Source organism: Micromys minutus (genome assembly GCF_963924665.1).
Source record: "Micromys minutus genome assembly, chromosome: 20".
NCBI classification, from domain to species: domain Eukaryota; kingdom Metazoa; phylum Chordata; class Mammalia; order Rodentia; family Muridae; genus Micromys; species Micromys minutus.
The window spans coordinates 23,591,891-23,616,763 of record NC_137955.1 but is presented as its reverse complement, the minus strand read 5'-3'; the positions used below and the strand labels follow the sequence as shown (position 1 = coordinate 23,616,763).

General features: G+C 37.9%; 1 protein-coding gene across 2 annotated transcripts in view; it reads right to left on the bottom strand.

Annotated features, from left to right (window-relative positions):
• Nucleotides 1-24,873, bottom strand: part of RICTOR (RPTOR independent companion of MTOR complex 2) — a gene marked incomplete at its 5' end in the record, with an annotated part of 91,886 nt that overhangs the window by 58,837 nt on the left and 8,176 nt on the right. For both annotated transcript variants that reach the window (XM_080933872.1, XM_080933873.1), the window contains one exon: nt 4,176-4,273. In XM_080933872.1, the coding sequence (XP_080789998.1) occupies nt 4,176-4,273 (98 nt within the window). The remainder of the gene's footprint in view (nt 1-4,175; nt 4,274-24,873) is intronic.

The window sequence follows — 24,873 nt, the reverse complement described above, 5'->3', positions numbered from 1 at the left end:
TACAGCATAGTCTTAAAAGACTTTTGTTTGCTTCCTATATGAGCATGGTTTGCCTACATATATATGTATGCCCCACGTGCATGTCTGGTGCCCGCAAAAGCCAGAAGAGGGTATTTGATCCACCAGAAATGGAGTTACAGGAGATTGCATGTTTACATGGGGGTACTGGGAGTCAAATTTGAGTCCTCCGGGAAATCAGCAGCCAGTACTCTTAACCGCTGAGCTATCTGTGGTGTTTGAATGAGATGTCTCCTATAAATCTTGGCATTTGAAGTACTTGACCCCCAATGGGAAGGATTAGGAGCCTTGCTAGAGGAACCATGCCACTATGGGAGGACTCTGAGGGTTAAAGGCCTATGGGCTCTGAGCTGCTGCTTCAGTCAGCATGTCTGCTGTTGGCTGCCATGCTGCCCTGCCAGAAATACTCTGCCTTACAGAGGAGACTCATAGCCCTCTGAAACTCAAACCCCACAAAGCTCTTCCTTCTGTAGGTAGCCATGGTCATGGTGTTTTATTAGAGCAATAGGTGGTAACTAAGACCATCTTCCAACCCTTATTTACTGTTTTGCAGGACTGGACCCAGAGCCTATTCATGCTGGGCAAGAGCTATCCTTCATCACTGCTTCCCACCCTTTAACCCTGTGAGGCAGGGTCTGACTAAAGTGCTCAGACAGGCCCCTGGATTTGAACTACATGTATATATCTTACTGTGTGTGTTTATGTGTGTGCGCCCGCATTTGCGTACGCGTGCGTAGTTCAGAGGACAACTTGCAGAAGTCAGTTCTCTCCTTCTATCACAAGGGTCTCAGGCTATTAGGCTTAGCAGCAAGTGTTTTCCCACTGAGTCATCTGACTAGATTCAAGTACTTGAACTTGAGACCTTTTGCTTTAGCCTTTAAAGTATCTGGGATTACAGACTACACCACAACGCCTAGCTCCTAACAGGTAATTTACACGTACATACAAAGCACAGAGGTGAACATGAAAAAACAAAATGGTGTATTTAGAAAAGGAAAGTGTTCTATGGTATACTGCAATGTGAAAAATGAAAATCAATATAAACATAGATAGATACAGGCACATACAAGCCTGTATTTACATACATTGATATCTTAAACTCATCTAGAAATACTTTGTATATGCATAATAAATTACAAGTAAACCTGAACACTTTACAAAACACCATATTTAGTTCATTTAATTCTTATCATATAAACAAAACAAACAAAAGACACTCATAAAAACATATTTACCCAATGTTTGCTACCACAAAAACTAAGTACCTTCTAGCCAATAACCTCTGGATTATGCTAGAGTGAGTGCTTTGGAGGGGGAAGGGTAGCAAATAAGAGAAGGATTTCATTTCTCACTGTAAAATCTTCTATACTATTTTCACATTTTATAATTACCGCACATACACACCCCTTAAATTTAAAAAAGTAGCAAATAAAGATGCTTCCAAAGCTTTGAAAGTTTTAGAATGAAAAGAGCCTAAACTATCCTCATCTTTAGAAAGCAGGTCGTTAGACGGTGAACATGCTGTCTGTTGTAAAAATAGAACACCAAAATTATATTCATTACCAGTCTGCCATACACACTGCCGTATCTACTGAGATGATGTAGAGGACAAGCATGGTATGTGGCAGTCAAGTGATTAAAAGATCACATCACTAGTTTGCTTGCTTCATGGCTTATGAGAAGAAGGTTTTAGGAAAGAAGTTCATCCTATACATTAGCACAATTAACACTAATGGTTATAGTTACACTTAACAGTAAAGCAAATGCTAGTTACAACTAAAGCCCATACTTAAAGTACTTCATGGGTCTCAGAAGCTTAGTTTAAAGGGATAGTACTCTCTAGCTTTCAACCAAAGGCTAAAATTCAGAAAGAGTATGTGTTTAAGTGCAAACAGAACAGAATCCCCAACTAGCTGTCTTCTAGCATTATAATTATTACTTCTTCATTTTCTTAGCCAATCAAGAGATTCTTAAGAGTTTGAGAGTCTATTATACTAAATAGGAACACATACCTGCAGATTGTATAGGTATGGCACTCAATAAGTATTTTTATCCCGGCTCTAACAATAAGGTCTACTCTTACAATCAAATTCAGTATGTGCTTGTGTGTGGTAAATGAGTGAATTTTATGACAAAATCCACACGCATGTACTTGGAGCAGCAGTAATTATTAAATAAAGGCATCTTTTTTTCTCCTAGGGAACATCTGACTATTCTGGAGGACATTTTGCTTATCACAATTGTGGTGTGTTAAGTAGATGTTCCTGTGTTATAGTGGGTAGAACCAGAAGCAAGGCTCAGCCTTCTTCCAAAACAATTACCTGTTCTGTTAAGTCAAGAGTGATAAACACCAAATAACCCTGATCTATCATCTATAGCTCAATAATTAAGCAGGCTTATCTTAAGAGTTAATAAAAAACTAGCAAATAGGTAAAAAGCATAAATGTAAATAAAACAAGCTCGAAATTGCCATGCAGTCTGCTAAAGAGCTATCTTACAAGCCAGCATGACCCTGCAATTAATGGTGTTTACAGTACTGTGAGATTTCCCCAAGACGGGCTTTATTAGTTAGGGTTAGACTTAACTGAAGCTTCGAGTGTCTCCAATATCATTAGCCAAAGTAAATTTTATCAAGTCTAAAGTTAGTGAATTTATTATGGGAGAGCTTTTTAGACCATAATTCGGAACTTAATCCCTCTTACAGTAAGCATTTTCTACCAAGTCTGACTATCTGTTTTCCTAACCCACAAGGACCTGAAGACAGCGAACAAGAAGCCAGCACCAAGACCAGCAGAAAAGGCAAAAGTTCACTTTAAAGTAAGGTTTAAAAATACAAGATACAAAGAGTCTCAAGACTTCACTACAGGAGTTACCACACAGTCTACATACAGAAAGAAGAGAGAAGGGAACAACTCGGTAGAGGGAAGAATATAGAATGGGAGGTGGGGAAGGAGAGGGAGGAAAGGGACACAATCCCAGAATACAGACCAAGAAGCATAGACCAAGCGAGGAAAACCTAGTGAAGTGCTGTGAAAGGAGTTTAGATAAACCCAGGAAAGAAAAGAGAGGGAGGATAATCAAGAAACCAATCTGCTCGCTACAGCCTAGACAAAAGTGGAAAAAGCAAAAAACCAAGAACAGAGAAAGGAGAAACAGTGCTGTTCTAAGAGGGAAGGTTTAAATTAACCCCACTCCAAAATCCATCGTGGAACCATCCAATACCTGGCAGTGCCAGCCATAGCTGGTTATTAATATTGGAAATATATCTAGCATAAACTGGGGCATCTATCAATGTAAAATACTCAATTGTGAAGATTTAGTATGAAAATCTAAGTGATATTTAGTGTTTTATGCTTCATATAACAAATAGCAATTTTAGGACAGTTTGTGAAACCTACAAAAATTAAATTCATGTGCTTCTTTTATCGAGCTCACATGCATTTCTATTAGACAACCCTGTTCTAGAAGGCTTTAGGACTAAGGCTGGTGGCACAGCGTTGGCAACAGCAGTCAGAACCATCCTTACAACTACCCCTAGTTTTCCAACTACAGTAAGACAAGTAGAGCCACACTTGGAGGTGTGCAAAGACAGGTACAACAGCATTCCTAACCTCGTAACAGTTTTTTAACAGACAGTAGCTCATTTGCATTACATAAAGATCAACAAGACAAAATTGATATTTAATAAAAGGAAATAAAACCAGAAAATGCACTCACTTGAGCTCTAATTTCAATGCTGATGACAGGAATAAACAATCGGGATAAGGGAAAGGAAATATAACTGGTCTCTGGGAATTATGTTTGTCTCTAAGATGCATAACAGATTAATAGTCAGATGCTAACAAGATAAATAAGCCAGTAAGACACTGGATTATAGGCTTCTCAGTGATATGCTATTTTCCTTCTGAGCCCACTGCATTTTCTATAGTATGAACATATTTCTATTATTTTAATTCATTTGACAGCTAGACATGGTGATGTGCAACTGTAGTTCCAATTCCTCAACCGGGAAATGGCAGGCAAGAGTCTTCAGAAACTTAAAACAGGATGAAATCAATGAGAAAAATCAGAAAATATTCAAAAAAACATCTTACTGATCAGAAAATGTTCACTGAGTCAAATAAAAGAATGAATCAGTATAGTTTTAAGCTACTTGCCTTAGTGAAGTTATTCAGATGGCCCAGCTTTCTCATATTTGATACTCCTTGCAATTTGGCCACATTTTGGAGAATCTCCCTCAAGTTATCAGAAGGTTCTGGTAGAAAATACAAAACAATTTAACATAAGCTTTAAAGTATTACCATAATCAAACATAAAGTATGCTGTATCAAACCAAATCCACTGTTGGTTCTCAGTTCACAGTATAAGCCTTCTCCCCAAATGCATGGTTGGCTGACTTCTAATTCCAATCCCCTTACATTGTCACTGCACTCACATAAGCCCATTGTCCACCACTGCATCACTTAACACCACAACTTTCATTTTTTGTTATTAGGTGGTAACAGGGACCAAATATACTGTTCAAATTTAAATAACCAAACAGATAAAGCATTTACTGGGTATATTTTTCACAATAGTGGATATATGCAGTAAGAAACAATGATCCCTGGAAACGAGAAGCATGCATACATGCCCTACACTTGTACTGGCTAACTGCCTTAAATACACTTCTAGGCACTGGTAATGGGGAGGGAAAATCTAAGCTAACTGAGTTGAAGACACAAAACTAAGAGTACAAAAGAAACCACAGGTTACTAGAGAAGCTGGACATTGCCTAGAAAAAGTACTCTGAAGATCTGACCAACGAGTTTGTGGCACATTCAGCAGAGCAATGATGACTACAGGAGCGTGAGGAGAAATGGATAAAGCAATTAGAGGGAAGGATTCCCTTCATTACGGTCAGGTTAAAAAGCACCACGTGACACCAGTGAGCACCATCAGTGTAATACAGAGTAAGTCAAGAGATTCAAGATTCCAAGCAAAGAAATATGAGGCTTATTGTAATGAAACCGCTCAGCATCCCTGAAAGAGGCCAGCAAGATGGGTGAGTAGACATGTAAAATTACCCACATGTAAAACCTGTCTTCTGATCCCCACATGCTGAAGCATGCACACCCAAGTACATACACAATGATAAAACTCCACTGAAAGTCTAAAAGTAGACAATTCTTTCACAGTTCACTTGCTTTAGAAGAGCAGGCCAATAACCAGACAGGACTCTGCAGTAGTTTATCAATCCCTCAAAACAATGTAAAGTTTCTCAAGCTAATATTTTTCAATATCTTGTTTTAAATAAAACAAAAGCAGAATCTTTAAAATTATATAATATTGGTAATAGTTTAAGAGACATTGTAATACTTTAAAAAAGAACTATAAGTTGTAATTAGTTTTTCCTTACTAACAAATGAAACTGTCCTGTTCTGCATTTAGCATCTCTTCTACCTCCCTTCACTACAATACTTAGTGATGGCCATGACAATGCTGATGTCCTAGAAAACACAGCACCAAAAACTAATTCCCCTCTGCTTTGAAGCTGACACCTGCTACTTCAAATCATCCCTTTCATTTCTATCTTCATCTTTTGTAAATTACAATTCTATACAAATGAAACTCACTTTAATTTTAAGTGGGTTGACAAAGGTCTACCTTAATGACTTAAAGATCTGCCTAGCAGTAAGAAAGAGCAGGTCCTTAAAAAAAAAGAAAAGAAAAGAAAAAAAAAAAAAAGCTGGGAATACCCAAGATACATTCATAGACATGAAGCTCAAGAGAGTGGATGCTTCAGTCCTTCTTAGAAGGGGGAAAACTTGGAGCAGACACTGAAGGAAAGGCCATCCGGAGATTGCCCCACTTGGCAATCCAGCCCATATGCAGCCACTAAACCCAGACAATATTCCTGATGCTAAGTGCATGCTGACAGGAGCCTGATACAGCTGTCTCCTGAGAGGCTCTGCCAGAGCCTGACAAATACAGAGGCAGATGCTCACAGCCAACCACTGAACTCAGAACGGGGTCCCCAATGAAAGAGTTAGACAAAGAACTGAAGGAGCTGAAGGGGTTTGCAATCCCATAAGAACAATACCAACCAACCAGAGCTCCCAGGGATTAAACCACCATTCAAAGAGCACACATGGACGGAATCATGGCTCTAGCTGCACATGTAGCAGAGGATGGCCTTGCTGGGAATTAATGGGAGGAGAAGCCCTTGGTCCTGCCCAGGCTTGAGGCTGCAGTGTAGGGAGATGTCAAGGTGGGGAGGTGGGAGGGGTGGGTGGGAAGCAGGAGGAGGTGGGGGAGGTGGGTTGGTGAAAACCATCTTAGAAGCAGGGGGAGGAGCGATGGGATAGGGGATATGGAGGGAAATCTGGGAAAGGGGATAACATTTGAAATGTAAACAAAATAAAACCAATAAAATCAGTAAAAAAAAATTCTATGATGAAGGCCATTGCTGGTACTTTGTAAGACTGTTCTGTTGTACTGTATCTATACAATAAAGAGGAAGGAAAACATGTTAATGATTTAATGATGTATGGGAAGTTCACAAAATTTCTTACAAAGGTTTAAAATACCATAATTTAGAACCTATGCATTTTCTAGAGTCAAAGAGAAAAGTCCATCAAAAAACTCAGGAACCAAAGAATTCCTTAAGTGACATTATTCCTATCTGCATAACTCAGAAAGTTAAGCCTTAGCAGAATTGCCTTAGAGAGTCAGGCACAAACTTTCAAGGCCGAAAGTGCTGACATTTAAAAAGTACAATATGTTAAAAGTACAATCTTCTCTGCGTTCATCCGCTCAAGGAGAATCCAGTGACTGCTCATTCTCCTCAGGTTCTGTCTCAGGCCCTGTACAGAAGGCAGGTCTCTCAAACACACACTGCCCATATAAGAGACTGAACAGCAACATTCAACAAGGGCCTCAAACTATGGGAAGTTCAGTTTCTTTATAAGTAGTTATTGAAAACACATTTCCGCTAACTGCATGTCACTTCCCAGGACAACTCAAAACAGTAAGAAGCCCTCTTCAGACACTGAGATACTAATACTCACATGGTACAATGTTGCAATTAGGGAACTCTTACTTTATATTGGGTCAAGGCTCCCTCACTAATAAAATGAAATACTGCTTATTTCTTCTGTCCCTGTTAGACTGGGGTTTGGTAAACTTTTTCTGTAGAAGCATCTTAGACAAGTCTCGTATACACTTGATCGCTGTTATACTAAGAAATTGAAGAAAGCATGTGTGAATAGAAAGTTTTATGTTTTAGCCTAGACTGCTATGAAACAGGAACACATGAAGCCAGAGTAAGTTTGGTAGGGTCTGAATGAAGTCCTCTTCCCTTTAATTGCTCATTTTGTCCTCACACAGTGGAGAAAGGGACTAGACAAAAGGCACTCCCAGTCTGTTCATGAGAGGCTATCCTTCCCAGTATCTTCCCAGAGTTCAAGCTCCTAACAACAGCATCATCAGGGACTAGGGCTTCAAAATACAAATTGGGGATGGATACAAACATTTCATTCACTGGACTCAACTAAAGGCAGAAATTTCAGCCTGCCATCTTGATGGTCTACACCACAATCCTAGACCTATATCAGAAGAACCAGGAATTCAACGCCTTCCAGGACACACTGGGACAGAAAGTAAGAGGATACAAATGACTTAAAAAACAAAGAATGTGCATTCCACACGGCACTGAAGAAAACAACATAACCGCATGCCCATTCCTGTTTGTTTTTGTAACAGTCTTACAAGGAAGTCAGGGATGGTCTTGAACTCAAGGTAACCTCATGCTTCTTGTGTTTGTTTTTTTTTCCAGAGGATCACTATATAGCCCAAACTGGCCCCAAATTAGCAATCCTCCAATCTCAGCTTCCAGATACTGGACTACAAGCATTCCCTACCATGCCCAACTTTCCCACATTGTTTTTGTAAGTAAAAAAAGGTATATTTGAAAGGGTAATTTCAAATAACTATTAATACAATAAATATGTACCATATATTTCACTCTGCTATGTAAGACTCATAGTGCACGCGCGCGCACACACACACACACACACACACACACACACACACATACACAGTAGTACCACCGCATATCTTTGTCACCAGTTGATGTTTGTTTTGTAGAGTACTTATGAATACAAAAGTAACCTAACTTTTGGTAAAAAAAAGAAATACTGGAATAACAAAAGAGGATACAAAAACATACTAACAGTTGCCTCAGTAACCATTTTTAGTTGCCAATTGACTAGATTAAAGACTGAGAGGAGCAGTAAAGTTTGATTGTTCAAATGTGAGGGAATGTGAGGGTATGTATCATACCCATATACAATACATATCCACGAACTGACATGTGACTCTAAGTAGACTAACCAGAAAGTTCTGCTCTCAATGTGGGCAGGAGCCTCATCCATTTGGCCAAGCACTGAGCTAAAACAAAAGCTGAGAAAACATCAAATTAAAATCACAGAGGATTCAGAAGGGCAAAAGTAAAAAAGTCTGACACTACCAAATGCTAGAGAGGAAGGGGACATTGAAGCCCTTATATACTGTGGAGGAGCATAAAATATATATATATATCCCTGCTAGAAAGCTACTGGTATAACTATGATCCAGAAGTTGTACTACTAAGTTGTAGTCTAGTCAGACACTGAAATACTAATCAACAAAATAAGACACCTAGGATACACAGACCAGTTTCAGAATCTTACTAGAAGCCAGCAGATGAAGTATACACTGTGTCATTCCAGTTAAAACACAGATTAAAGTCATGTGATGGTGGGAGAAATTAGACAGTGGCTGCTGAAAGATGAAGTAACCAACAAAAAACAGGTTGGAAGGGTAGACATTTTTATCTAAAGTGGTGGTGCATAAAGCTGTCAAACTTAAAGATATACATGAAATAAGTACCATGCTGGCTAGTTTGACAGCATCTAGAGTCATCTGAGACATGGAACCTTCCACTAAGCTGGCCTGTGAACAAGCCTGTTAATTATTTTCTTGATTGGTGACTGACATAGGAGGGCCCAGCTCACTGTAGACCAGGCTACCCCTAGGCAGGTGGTCCTTGTTTACATGAGAGAACAGGCTTAGCAAGCCATGAGGAACAAGCCAGTAAGCAGCATTCCTCTAGGGCTTCTGCATCACCATCTGCCTCCAGGTTCCTACCTGGAGTTCTAGCCCTTACTTCCTTGATGACAGACTGTGACGTGGCTACAAAAGCTAAAATAAACACTTTCTTCCCTAAGTTCCATGTGGTCATGGTGTTTTAGCACACCAACTAAGACAGGTACATTCTGCTCTCTGTTAACTGGCACAAAGTTCTTCCTGTACCATAACTATATCCCAGACTGAATATCCTCATCTAAAGTACCTGAGACTTGAAGTGATCTGAATTTCAGATGTCTTCAGCTTCTAGAATATTTGCACAATAAAATGAAATCTCTTTGGGAGGTGAGCTCTAAATGTAAATAAGACATTCACTTATGTCATACACACCTTTATTCACATAGTATAAAGATAATCATATATCACTCCCTGTGTTTTGACTGGAACCTGTCACATGAGGTCAGATGTAATTTCCATTTCAAATGTCCAGTTTAGGAAAGTTCAACCTATACCTTAAAAAAAAAAGGATAACTGAATTAAATTAACAACAAAAACAAGAATAACTAAAGAAAACAAATAATTCAGTTATCATTGGTTCTGTAAATACACACAAAAACATATACACACACATCCTATGAACAGATCCACAAAACCACTAGGAAAAAAAATCTGTCAATAAATATACAACATAATCTTATTTTAAGTGAATTTCATACTCAAATCCAGCTTGTGTACTCACAAACTAACTTAACTTCAGAGGGATCTTACTTCTTTCTCTCTTTTTTAATCTACACTGGAAACAGTTACGACTACTCAATAAATACTAATAATTAAAAGTTATTTGCTTAGTTTTTATGGGCCAATTGTGAAAGTTATGTGGTTAGCCCAAGCAAATGTTTCATGTATGTGTGTTTAAAAGATTATATTATACTTTGATGTACTACTTTCATATCTAAGATTTGATCATATTTAAATTAGAAACAATTACTTTTCAGAACTGTAATAGTAATTATACAGCTCATACAGAAATAGTAAAATCACAATGCTACATGAATATTAGAAAATTATTATGTTCTTTTTCTATTTAGTATGAATAGCTTGATACCTAATTCTATCAATACGGTAATTATTATAGTAATAAATCTATCTAAAATAGTTATTATATAATAAAATCTCAAACAAACCGTTAAAGAAACTATGTGTTAAAAAATAACTTATAATAAACTAATATGGGCTTAATGGTGCGACTAGGGTAAGGGCACATGTGCTGTCATTAATGTACCCTCGGCCACATTCAGCAGAAACACTTGCACGATTCAGTTTTTAATCTACTGTCCTACAGTTTAGCTTGTCTTTAATTTCTCAACATTCTTCTTACCTACATTCACTATTTTAGATCAGTTTCTACATGCACTAAAGCATTATCTATATATACTCTGTTTTCTAGTGTTTCCACTGTAGAATAAGAGTAAGAAAATAAGGTGAACATTTACACATGATAAGAGTTTAGCAAGTCTCAGAAGGTCAATAATATCTTATTTACAACTACAAGGGTCAAATACAGTCTTGACCACATAATCGATTTTCAAGAAACATTTTCTGTATTACAGAAGAGCTGTCATGGACAGTCCCTCTGCACGACAGGACTACCACAAGAAAGAAAATGCCTGGGCTACAGATAGCTTGCTGGAAGAGGAGAGCTAAGACAGGGAAGGAGTGGCAGAACAGAGGACACATGGAAGGGCAGAGGAAATAGGGATAAATTATTTTTTAAATAAAACTAGGATGTTGCGATAAAAGTACTAGTGGCAGTGGGGGGTTTAACCAGTATTTGTGTGTCTGCTTATATATTAATTTGACCGAGTACTGCATGTTTTACTTCTTCTGTGAAGCAAGCCAGTGAAAGTGCGGAGATGTAAATAAGTGGTACAAAGGTAGCAGAGACCTAAGAAAGCTTTAGTGCCTCCCACTATCTGGGAGACAGGGAGGAAGACTGCCTGATCGACATTCAGAAACCAGTCTAAGCCACACTGTGGGTTCAAGGCCTGCTTGAGTTACACACAAAGAAACACCTTAGACAAAACAAACAAGCATGTAAACATCACCTCATCTCAAAACCAAACAAGCAACAAACAGGAAATAAAAACAAACACTTAAAAATGTAATGGATTAGCACCACTCAAAATTCTAATTAATAACTGTATATATTACTATAAATAAATTCATAAAAATTTAAAATCCCTCAAGCTGTTTCTGGACTTGCTACTGGTTTCAGATGTAGGATGAGCAATGTAAGAAGATTCACAGATCTGACCTCTGATGATAAGCAAGTGTTTAAATACAAGAGTAAAAGAATGTTTGTTACAGTTTCAGATGCTAGAGACTACTAGTCTCCATGCACAGAACACAGGAATATGCTACTTCAAGCTGACTTTGCAAAATCTGACATTTATAGAACAACAACAACATAACAAAAAGAAGAGAAAAGAAAAGGACTCCAAGTCAGCACTGTGAGTTCAAATATGAATGTACAATGGAGCTTCAAACTCATCTTATGACAGCTATAGTGTGAGTGTGTGTGTGTGTGTGTGAGTGTGTAAAAAGGGACAACTGAAAACTGCTACTTCAAAGTTTATCAATTTTATAAATGAAGAACCAAAAAAGTAAAAATTCCCCCCATATCTAACCACACTTTATTAACTGAAGAAAACATTCCACATCTTTAATAAAATTAAAATATAGTGGGCTTTGCTCAAATTTGTCAAATGTAATTTAAAAAAAAATAACAGCAATTTCTAAGAAAAAAAAAGAATAAAAAGGACTAAAACTTTTTGCCTGTTATCTACCATCAGAATACCTCAGTCTAGGCTTGAAGAGATGGCTGAACTGGTGGTACCTGCCATATAAGTGTGAGGACTCCAGCTTGGATCTCTGGTACACACCTACAAGAGCCAGGTGCGATGGCAGTGTCTGCAAACCCAGAGCTTGAGGGCAGGAAGAAGATGGATAAATCCCTGGAGCTCAGTGACCAGCTAACCTAGTAGATTAAAGACTGTCTCAAAAACTAGGAGTAGAAGACACCTAATGTTTACCTGTGAGTCACACACTTTCTCTCTTTCTTTCTCTCTCTCCCTCCCTCCCTACCTCCTTTCTTCCCTCAGCCTTTCAAATTAAGAGTTACTTAAAAACTGAGTAGAGCTACTGAATGGATGGAAAAAAAAAAAAAAAAATCAAGTCCTTTCTTAAATTTTGCTTTCTCCTCATAATAAAGTTAAGGGGAATATTGTACACCTGCAAATAAACACCCTGGAAAAAAGATTAATTGTCCCAGGTATGGTGGCACATGCCTGTAATCCCAGTACTTGGGAGGTTAAGGTGCAGGTGTTAAAAAAATTAGCCTTGGACACATTAAGTTCCAACCATCTTGGGCTACATGAGACCCAGTTTTAGAACAGAACACAGACAGACAGCTGTAACAGAGGATTGAATCAAACACATAAAGCACTTTTTACTTTGTGTACAAGTATGTACTAAAAATTTACAAAGACTAATTTTCAGGCTACAGAAATTTGTCATTCAAAGAAATGTTGGTAAGACAATAATTTTAATGATATTTTTCTTGAAAAAAAAACTGCAATTTTGCTTAAAGATTACAATACCACATGTCCTGCTATCATTTCTGTTTCAACCTATCATCTTACAATAATTATAAGGCAATTAGGCATCCACAGTCCTCTAATTAGGAGCTTTTTATTATAAGAGAAAAATTGTTTGCCTTTGAAATAGCTCACTATTTAAATGAGCTACATGAAAGAACGAAACATCTGTGTCTAAATGCAAAAACAATTAACTGTGCTATACACCCCAATAATGAGATTCATTCTACACCTAATGAAATTAATTCTAAATCCTCTAGAACTACTTATCTGTGTGCACATCTTGAATATATACAGCTACTTTCACCTTTGGTTTTCTCTGTAAATAAGTCTGCAGTTCAGACCTTGAGTCTAACAAGTGTCAACTATGAATGTAGGGAGGCACACCACACTCAGAAACTAGTAACAGGCTAGAGATACAAATACACCTCAACCATGCACTATACTTCATCTGAGTATGGTCTGAAACCTGAGGAGATAGTACCATGTTACATTCTGTTATTTCCATATATTCTTAATTCCTAATTTCATTCTTACACTTCCCCTAATTATTTTGTCACATATCTTTAGTCTCTTTGACTTTTAAAATCTCCTTTAAAAACTTTTCATTTTCTCTTTTTGAAACACTGCTCTTAGCTGCACTCGTCAGATACAAGTGAATGGCTTCTTTCTTCTCAGCCCCTTTATGTTATCAACCTACTCTCTGCCCGTCTACTGAAGGACCTTCAAGTCATCATCTACCCGGCTCACAGGCTGTCTGCCTGCTTCCCCTTTAGCCTTTCCTGTCCTGGTCACATACATCTTTCCTGGAGTTCTTTTCATACCGATTTCTTCTCTGCTCCCAGTGTTCCTCTCTTAAAGACTGTCCGCCCTCCTCATGGTCCACCCCTGCCTTCAGAGTTCTCTTCCAACTGTCTCCATCAGTTTCAATTGCAAGTCTGATTCTAACACAGAGGGGAACAATGCCTTGAACTATATAAACTGTATCTTCAATTAAAGAAATGTATCTCGGGTATTTAAGTCACAGGATCAGTCAACTTTAATTAAAAAAAAAAAAAAAAACCCTATGATAAGAAATAATTCATCTTAAAATAAAAAGAGCTTCCCAAAATTTCTTTCCTTATGTAATATGAATAAAGAAAATTAGGACTCCAGAGTCTACTTATATCTATACATGTAGTTTGTAAATATCACTGACACAACTTACTACATGTCTTAATGTAGTTAAATCAGCCTTTATTATAATTATATTATAATTATTATAATTACCTTCATATTCTAAATTTTGAGCAATGCCTTGTCAATATTTTTCTATTTAGTCTTCAGTAGACATCTTTTGGTTAGGTATAATCATTAATATACATCAAAGAAGACATGGCATGCTCAAAATCATCACACAAAAAACATATTGGCCAATCTCAAGTCCCACTTATTAAAAAGAAACATGTTAAGCCTTTTTATGACAGTGTTAAGTCAGGTAAAAAAATATATATATATAAATAAAAAATTCAAAATTAATTTGTATAGTATCGATGGAAGTTGGTCCACTTATTTTAAAAATGACTTGTTTTCTTTCTTACATTTCACTAGGAAATTCCTAACAACTTCATGGCATTAATAATCAAAAACTCAAACTTAACAATCCAAAATCTTTGGGCCATTGCAAACAAAATCACTTTGATCAATTTCGACATATAGTTTTCAAGAATAAAAGGTTTAGAACATGATTATTCTGTGTGGTGGTTAAAATCTTTGGGCCATTGCAAACAAAATCACTTTGATCAATTTCGACATATAGTTTTCAAGAATAAAAGGTTTAGAACATGATTATTCTGTGTGGTGGTTTAAATGAGATGGCTCCCACTTATGACCAGTCACAGGAGATAGGCCTTTGCTGAAGTAGCTTTCACTGGGAGCAGGCTTTAAGGTCACCAAAGCCACCTGAATTCCTGAATTCCCGGCTGACTCTCTGCTTTCTGTTTCAGAATGAAGATGTGAGCTCTCAGCTACTGCTCCGACACCCATGCTGGCCTACTCGCAGCCATGCTTCCTGCCCATGATGGTAACAGACCCATAAACCATAACCTCAAAAACAAATCCTTCTTTCTCTAAGTTGCTCAGGTCTCAGTATTTTATCACAGCCATAAATGGGTAACTAAGAAGCAGTGTTAACATGTCCACATGATACATTCTGACAATGCTTTTGCCATATCTGTTTCCCATACTTACTGGTGACTATAAATCTCTCATCTAAACTTTAGTGATTAGACAGGTTAAAAATTCATTTATTATTTATTTATGATATTATGTCATATGTTTATGATATATATATATAGAATTGCTCTGTATGCATGTATACTTACATGCCAGAAGAGGGCATCAGATCCCTTAGATGATTGTGAACCACCATGTGGTTGCTGGGAATTGAACTCAAGGCCTCTCTGGAAGAGCAGTCAATGTTCTTAAAGGCTGAGCCATCTCACTAGCCCCCATTTATCATTTTAAAATATAAGTTATCAGAGTATTCCAAAATAGTATTAGGACAGCCTTGCTTAATAACTTTCTGTTTTAGGTGAAACTTGTAACTAGATACACTACAGGAGATCAACATTAATAATAAAATTCCAGTCAGGCTCAAAACAAATGAATTTAAGCCAGGTGGGGTTTGACAGAGGAAAGAAATAATTTTCAGAAATCTGGGGTTTCTAAGGTTGTAAAGTGATCATGAACCTATATAATTAATATTACCACATTATAGATCTGGTACTCTACTACAAACCAGTAGTACACCAGTAAAAGCTGTAAAACAAAAGATGATTTCCCTCAAACTTTGTGTAGGAACCATTCTTCTAGGACTCCAAGAAAACAACTGTGTTTCAAGTACAGCAGTGTGCAGTGGGTGCAGGTCAGGTCCGAGGTGGGCCAGAACTGTGTGACCAAGACTTCCAAGAGCAAGAAAAAATTACCCTGGAGTTTTATTCAAAATAAAAAAAGTTATAAGAATAAAAATTCTAATTTCACTATGGCCTATTTCACCATATTCCCGAGGTTAATTTCAACATCTACAAAGCACCTAGCAACAGCAGCAGAGCAAAAGGGATCATGTCTGTGTGCACAGAGCAGAGAGGGTAAGAGAAAGGCAATGCCCTCCAGGACGCTGCTTTGTCAGTCTGACCTAACTAGCCTTCCAAAATCACTTTCTTAGAAGAGTATGTCAGCACTATCTTATCTCAACCAGAAGCTGTCAGCATACTCTTCCCTACTTCACAGTAGCTCCCAGTATAAATGAATGAGTGAAGAAATGAATGTAACACTTCTTCCCACAACAGAAAATTCACTGAAATTAATGTTTCAGGTCTTCTTTGATAACTAAAAATATTAAAATATGAAGGTTTACAAATCCATAGCTTACTAACGCAACAACCATTATTCCACCAATTCCATTTTGGTTTGTTTCCATGAGAGACAATATGTAAGCTTCAAGTGATTCAAACTGACAAATCTTGCCTGTCTTGTGACTGAAATAAAAGGATTAATTCATTCAGTCAGTATTGGTTTAGTGATATGTGTTATCCAGAGTGTTCCAAGGACAAGTGCACTTCTCTAAGTCAGATCACATGACTGCCTCAGTGTATCGTTTTATCCAAGTTAATACTCGTCTGCCTCTCTCCTCTGATATCACATTGCTCTGCTTCCCCTCTCAGTTATCACACACCAGCCATTCGGTTCTTCCCTATCTCTGGGCACGTGTTCTTGTCATTTCTTCTATTTGGAAGACTTCCATCCTACAACTTACGGTATCTCCTAAATACTACATCCCAGAGAGCCTTTCTTCGAATCCCCCTTCCCCCAGCCATGAGTCAACATCCTTTCACATACCAAATTCCATATGACCAACAGCATTTAATACTACCTGAAATTCCATGTTCACATACTGAACAGTGTGTGTCCCTCTAGAACAGGGACTTAATTCTGTCATCACTGAATCAAGCATAGCAAAAGTCCATTTCTGGTATATAGTAAAATGTCAACAAATATTTGCTAATTTTTATTGAGGAAGACAAACATAATTATAAGATAACATATAGTATAAAATCCCAAGGCAAGAATTCAACCCTGTTTGGGAAGTTACCACTAACTTTTTAGAAAATGTGCTGGTTACAGAAGAGAACAGACTAGGGAGAGACAGAAGTAGGAAGCTTTACAATCAGCCAATACAAACAAGGGCCCCGCCCGAGTAAGGCTGCAATAGCAGGTAGGAAACACCAGAGTGTATATGCATTTCAGAAGTAGAGATTGTATCACCATCCCAATGAAGATTTGATCTGTGGAATAAGAACAACAAACAAGGCTAGGATGGCTCTAGGGCATCTGATTTGGCCCAATTAAAGCACTGTTCTTAACCCATATAAAAGCATTTTTAGAATAAGAGAATTAGTAATTTTAAACCATTAAGTTTGGTGTACTTGTCTACATGGCTAAGATATTGTAAGCAATACAAAACTGCTCTGAAGCTCTCAAACTGAAACATAAATCTAATAATCACTTACTCATTTAAATAAATATGTATTAGGCATATACAGCATGCCAGAGCTGTTCTATTCATCAATACAATAATGAGCAAAGCAAAATACATGTGCTTACAACATTTACATTGCAAGAAGACAATAAATACATACTATAACATCACCAATGGCAAGGGCTACGAAAAAGATGTGTTATGGTCCAATGAGAAAACACTAGCCTACCGTAAGTGATGTCTTAGGTTCAATCTCAGCAAGACAGAAATAAATGAAGGAAAAAAAATAAGAAAAAAGATAGAGTATCGAAGGAAAGGACAGGAGGGAAGGGAAGGGAGGGGAGTATAGGGGAGGGGAGAAGGATCAACAACATAAAGGGAGATTACCAGCTGAGCACAGTGGTCCATGCTGCTAGTACCAGCACTTAGGGGGTGACGACATGACTGTGAATTGGAGGCCAGCCTGCAACTAAGTTTAACCAAAAGTACAGTTCATTGTATGCACTTAGGATAAAGTGTGACACTGTACTGTTCTGATTACACTGGACAATAAGCTCTAAGAAATCACTGACAGCAGTTGTGGCGAATGTGCCAGATATACCCCAGAACAAATACTACCATTCTCATAAAACATACAGTGGTTAAAAAACGGACCTACTGCATTGTGTCATTCCTAACAGCATCTATCATTTAAAATTCATCTCTAAAAGCAACTGCTGTTTGGGGGCTAATAATCTATACGAATTTATACTTGTTCACAAACAGCAAGGATCTTTCAAGGTTCCTGTTTCCACCATCAGGGAAGTAAAAACATAAATATTTGGGATACCTCAGTTCCCATGGTGCTGCACGCCTTTAATTCCAGAACAAAATGAAGCAGAGGCAGGCAGATCCGTAAGTTCAAGGCCAGCCTAGTGTGCAGAGAGAGTTCCAGAATAGTTCAGAGTTACCTAGAAAAACTCTGGGGGTCGGGGGAAGGAGAGAGAGATAAAGAGACAGAGACAGAGAGAGATAGATACACAGACACAGGCAGAATAAGACAGAGACAAAGGCAGGCAAGCAGAATTAACAGCATTCAGAATGCACTCAATTAGAAACTTAAACTACAATGCAGTTCAGTGTTTTTATTTCATTTGCACATTTCATCTATTGCTTTTGCAAATTTTCTTTATTCTAGAAAACTTAGTCATGCCTTTTCTTCTCAAGTGTCTTAATTTACCTATGAAATTCTTGGTTCTAATTTGGGGGACAGATATCAAATGCTAAACAGCAAAATTTTAACCAACTTTCACCAACTTGGGAGAAATTAATGAAGAACTGCATAAACCAAATTTAAAAGAACTTTAACAATTTAAATTTACTGTAAATCAGTGGCAACAAATACTATAAAGAATAGTGAAGAAAAATGCAATCATCTCTGTAGAATATTTTATTAGACACCAAAATACTGAACAGAAGCAAAAGAGAAACAAACCAATGGAAGATATAGAAAGAAATAAGAGAATAAATAAATAGAATATGAGATCTGTGTGACTTTCATTTTCATAAAATTCTAATATGTCTATCAGAAATCATAGGAAACAAAACAAAACCCCACCAGACTTGATTTATCTATAATCCCAGTCTGAAGCCAGGCTACAGGTCTTGAAAATCAAACAGTAGTAAGGCTGTACGTTAAAAAATCATGACATTACTTCATGACTTCCTGGAATGAGCATGGGGCTTCTTTGAGATTTTAAAAGAGAATCATGTCTGAGCTTTTAAGGGAAGTGTCCTTATTTTGTTCTCTTAACTTTTCAATTCTGATGAGCAATTACAGCTACATGCTATAAATTCTATCATGTTAGCATATACTGTTATTTCCAAAGAAACATACAGTTTGAAAAAGAGACAGGATTACTATTTAAGTCTTCAATGCTAGCATGACAGGAGTGCACCACAGCCAGGGCCACATTAGGTACTTCAACTGGAGGACCAAATGAGGTTTTGAACTTTTTCCTCTTCCTCTGTATAAATGCTTGCATGATTTTTGTAGTCAGCCACCAGTTTTATTAGGATGGGAAGAACTTCTAATTGTTCAACTCTCCAGACAATCTGATCCTCTTTTTCTTTACAATCATTTAAAAGGGTCATTTAAAATAATCATCTCTTTTGCTTCTGCTGACTATTCAATAAGAAAGTTTACTTATTAATATTTATGTGCCAAAACTATAGTATTTTACAAACAGTTTACTCCTCTAATAAGCCTCAGTTTCTAATATGAATGAAGAAACATGTTTAGAAAAGATAATGTGCCTAAAGTTAGACATTACTAGAGGTGGGATCAAATCTTCACCTGCCTGGTTCCAATTGTACACACTAAAGACACTATCCTCCAAAGTGTGCTGTTAGCATGGGGGATTTTACTTTGTCTGGGAGTCATGTTTTTATTTTATTCACTGTTTACATATACGCCTATGCTTCATATTCACATATAGATAAAAACTTCACCTATTTCAAATTCTGCTGTGTGGCAGTAAGTAAAATGCAACCAGAATATACCAGGATGTAAAAAGAACTCAAAAAAATCTTAATCAAATAAAATCTGTGGAGGATCAGAAAATGACGCTCCAAAATATGCCTTGAGACTTGGATGAGAGCATCTGACATACAGCAAATTTGTGCAGGATTTTCCATGGTGTTTGCCTTTAAGTTAGAGAACACATGCAACCCCTTCAGACAGCTGGGGAGGATGGAGCAGTGTACTAAATAACAATCAGAAAACCAACACCAATACCACCACACTCAGAGCCAGAAAATCCTGCCCTCAAGTTACTTTCCTTCAGGAGGACCACTGCCTCCCTGCCCTGTAAGGAGGTACTCTAAGACACCACTACAATCTCTAACCCGCCAACCCTCATCCATCTTGGATAGGGTACATAACCTGTGATACCTTACTAGGTACTAATCGCTAGTAATACTATTCTTTTAAGAATTTATATGCCTTTATCTGCCTATTGTCAGTTTTTTACCTTTTGAAACATGGTCTCCAGGCTAGCCTAGAATCTGATAAATGAAGTAGGCTGGCCTAGAGTTCATAGATCCATCTGCCTCTGTCTCTGCCTCTTAAGTGCTGGGATTAAAAGTGTATGCCATTGTGTGAGACTGTGTTATTTTACAACACTGAGTTATTGAACCACTCAAAGTGGGAAAAAGGTTCTTTGCCCCTACATACTCAAAATAAATACCATTAGCAATTATATTTACTACAGATCATGTGTTCTTGACATCTGTCTTAGTCTCTGTTTTAATGCTGTGAAGAGACACCATGACCAAGGTAACCCTTTAATTTAATTGGGAACTTGCTTATAATTTCAGAGGTTTAGTCCATTATCACATTATCACCTCCACAGGCGGGGAGGGGGTGGGGAGTGTTACATCAGACACACTGGACCTGACATGGGCTTTTGAAACCTCAGAGCCCATGCCTGATGATACACTTTCTCCAACAAAGCCACACCTCTCAGTCTTTCTAATCCTTTCAAACAGCATCACTTCTTAGTAATTAAGATTTCAATATGAGCTGTATCAGGACCATTCTTACTCAAACCACCACTACACCAGGCCCCCTTTATTCTTTGTAATTACTTTTCTTACTTTACTATGTTGTGGATTGTCCTGCAACTGTTTGTATTTTGATGTTAATTCCATTTCCCCAAGAAGGGCTGCCTAGTCAGGTACTCAGGCAACCTCATCAGAACCTTCTTCCATTTTAATTAGTAAGATAAAGGCGAGAGCTGGAGATTGGGCAGAGGAAGTGAAGGTGTGGAGAGAGAGGGTTAGAGGAGAAGGGATAGAGAAGTGGAGAGAAAAAAGATCAAGATGGAGCTCGGAAAGGATGAGCTGGATCCAGGTGGACTTAATTGGCATTAGGTAGCTATGAACATTTTATATGTCCTTTATCTCTTATGAAAGGGCAGTTTGTATCTTTTTCTATTGGATGAAATCTTATTAAACACGGGGCTTGTGGATTGAGTATTGAATATATAAACCTGTATGAAAAGCTATTGGGCCTTAGAGTCATGTTTGTGTTGGGCAGTGGGGTAAAGAAACATGCTGGGGTGGTAATTCCATCCGGGACGGAGGCAAAAGGGCAGGCGGAATGAACCGCCAGAAAAGGGAACCGTGCACAGAGCATGGCTTGCGGACTAAATGACAAAGACCGTGTGCACAGCTCCATACTACTAAGTGGCGCCCTCAAAGTGAGACCTCAGGGGCCGAAACAGAGATAAGACAGATCCAATTAAATATTTACTGCAATATACATATTAGTAACATTGAAAGTCCAGTTTTATAAGCTCACCATTCAGAATGAAAGTTGGAAAACTTAAGCAGCTAAATATACAGTAGCTATAGTGTAGAGTGACTGAAGAAATGAAGTAACACACAGGAAACCAAAAGAGCAGCAGTGCTTCACAGAGCTGGAAATGTACTCTTTGTTATGACGTGAGACTCATAATGATGGACCAACCAGTTAAGAAGAAAGGAAAGCTGAACTATACTTCCTCAGTGCTCCAAATCCATGCTCTTCCAGTGTTAGGACCTATCTTGTATTGCACTTGGTATTAATTTTGAAAAGACAGGAAGGAGTTAAACTCATTCAATTTGACATAGGAAACAATAATGTTTTAACAACCTGTTTTTCTAGTGTAGTTCATATACTCAGTGGCCTTGTCTCATCAGAGCTCCTTATAGTTACATGGCTTTTCTGTGAATGTTTCTCTCATTTATTCACTGCCAATTATTCATAAGCCTGCAGCATGTGTATGTGTATGTGTGTGTGTAGTCACAACTGGAAATCTAGGTATCTACCTCAGAAGCATAGGAAAACCTTCATATTTATTCATGAATTCATGGGTTATAAAGCTTCATCTTCTTAAAGATTTGCTTTTTTATTTATGTGTATGAGTGTTTTGTCTACATGTGTGTACATGCACAGTGTATGTGCCTGATGCCTCCACAGGCAAGAAAAAAGTGTCACACCCCTGGAACTAGAGTTACAGACAGCAGTGAGCCATTGTATGAGAGTGAAGAACTGAGCCTGTGTCCTTCCCAAGAGCAGCGAGTGCTCTTCACCACTGAACCCCCTCTACATCTCATTGTTTTGCAATTCCTTTTCTGTGTTTCACTTTTCTGATATAAGTTCCCTCTCATCAGTTCATAATGGTTCTAGCATTTAACCTACATATAGCAACTAGATGGCATTACATAAGAAATGTATGCCTTAAAAATGGTACGGTACTCAAGGGAGAAAATACAAGGACAAATAGGGACTGAAGAAAAGATCATTAGAGACGGCCTCACCTGGGGATCCATCCCATATGCAGCCACCAAACCCACAAACTATTGCTGATACCAAGTGTGTTAGTGCCAGACATGAATGCTTCCTCAAAGGCTCTGCCAGAGTCATACAGATAGTTGAGGATGCTTGCAGCTAACCATTTGACTGAACACGGGGACCCCAATGAAAGACCTAGAGAAAGAACTGAAGAAGCTGAAAGGGTTTGCAACTCCATGGGAAGAATATTATCAACCAACCAAACCCTCCAGAACTTCTAGAACAACCAATGAGTTCGCACAGAGAGACCCATGGCTCCAGTTGCATATGTAGCAGAGGATAGCATTATCTGGCATCAATGGGAGAAAAGGCTTTTGGTCCAGTGAAGGTGTGTTTTCTCAGTATAGGGAAATTCCAAGGCACTGAGGTAGAGAGGATGGTTGGGAGAGGGAGCACTTCATGGAAACAAGTGGAGGCGGAGAGGGGATAGGAGTGGATGAAAAGGGGATTAACATTTGAAATGTAAATACAGAGAATATCCAAGGGGGGGGAATGAAATGATGAGGTGAAGTTAGTATGTATGAATAATATGTGTCTACTGTCATTAACATATGTATGCTTTAGAAAAACTGATTAGGCGTGTAGCTCAGTAATGGATTACCTACTACAAACAAGGCTCTGGGTTCAAGTCCTAGTACTAAAAAACTAAATAAACATTAGGTTACCCCAATCCAGGCATATGCCAATGCCCGAAATACACATCTCATGGCAATATATGTATTTGTTTACAATATAAAGCTGGGTAGTGGCACATACCTTTATCCTAGTACTTCAGAGACTTAAACAGAAGTCTAAGTCTGAAGTTAGTTCCTATCTCAAAATAATAAAAAGCAATTATACCTTTTCTGTGTAGCATTTTTTCTAATATGAAAACAGGCTTTTTAAAAAATGAAACTAGGCAAAGAAACAATAACAAAAATCAACTGTTTTAAACCCATGCTCTCAACATTTTTTTTTTTGTTTTCTTCTCAACATCTAAAAGCGTCTTTTTATTTTTTTATTTTTGCAAGTAATTTCTTTTTGTTAGGGAAAGAAGGAGGCCGAAACCTAATTAACAGCTAACTCTAAATTCTCTGATAAAAAGGAAAAGGACAAAAGGAGGAGGAACATATATAGTATATACAGTAACCACCATTTTAATGCTAATGTTAGCTTAAATTTAACTCATCAACAATAACTAAAACTGTACATAGGAATTCCATATAATAAATGAAACTTGAGCATGCACCTGACTTCCTTTAAATGACCAGTCTGCATCATTTAAAAATACCACCAGTCTAGTAATAAAACCACAGGTCATTCTAAGCAGGGTATCAAACAGTTCCAGTATTCAGATACTCCATTAAGTCAGAAACACAGGAGACAAATGTGATTCAACAAAACAAAACCACCTCTTACAACACGTATGTGGAATACTGAAGACCACACTATTCCACTGTTCCTTGGTCACACACAGAAACAGTACAATGTTGAAGCTCACTTCACCCCCAACCTAAGTGTCTCTACATTCAACTCTGACTCTCCCCAACCCCCCAGCAGGTGGTAGGGATTGTACAATGTCACACTAGAGGATTATGAATGGGAAAAAAACCAGGGCAATTAAAAGTTTTAATACACCAGGGATGAACCAAGTGTGGAAATAATTAGCACTACTATTTCAAGATGTGATTTTCTAGATCTATGTAAGTGCTGAAAACATACATACATGCCCACATTTAAAGCAGTTAAATATCCTTTTCTCTGGCAAACTGCTCCTTTTAAGTAACTAAGTGACTTGGCAACCTCCTCTGTTTACAGCTCCTGTGCCTCTTCACTCTTTATTCATTACGAGAAACACATAAAATTGCACTGAATTCAGAGCAAAATTACTAACATCTCTGCAAGTGAAAATCCCAGTCTGGGTCTGCTACCCTCAGAGTGGTCATTTCACCATTCCCCAGGGCTGAGTAGTATCTCTGGACTTAAACACTGAGTTTTCAGGATAAATGTTTCTTACGTGTATTCATTTACATATTTTGTGTGTTGGGGGTATGTGTACATGCACATGCTACATCATGTGTGTTACTGCAAGCACGACTGTAGAGACCAACGGGCAGATTGCTGAAGTCAGTCCTCTCCTGGCTTTGGGGTGCCACCAGGCTTGTCGGCAAGTCACTCACTGAGCTGTCCCGCCAGCCCTTCAGGATATTCATTTC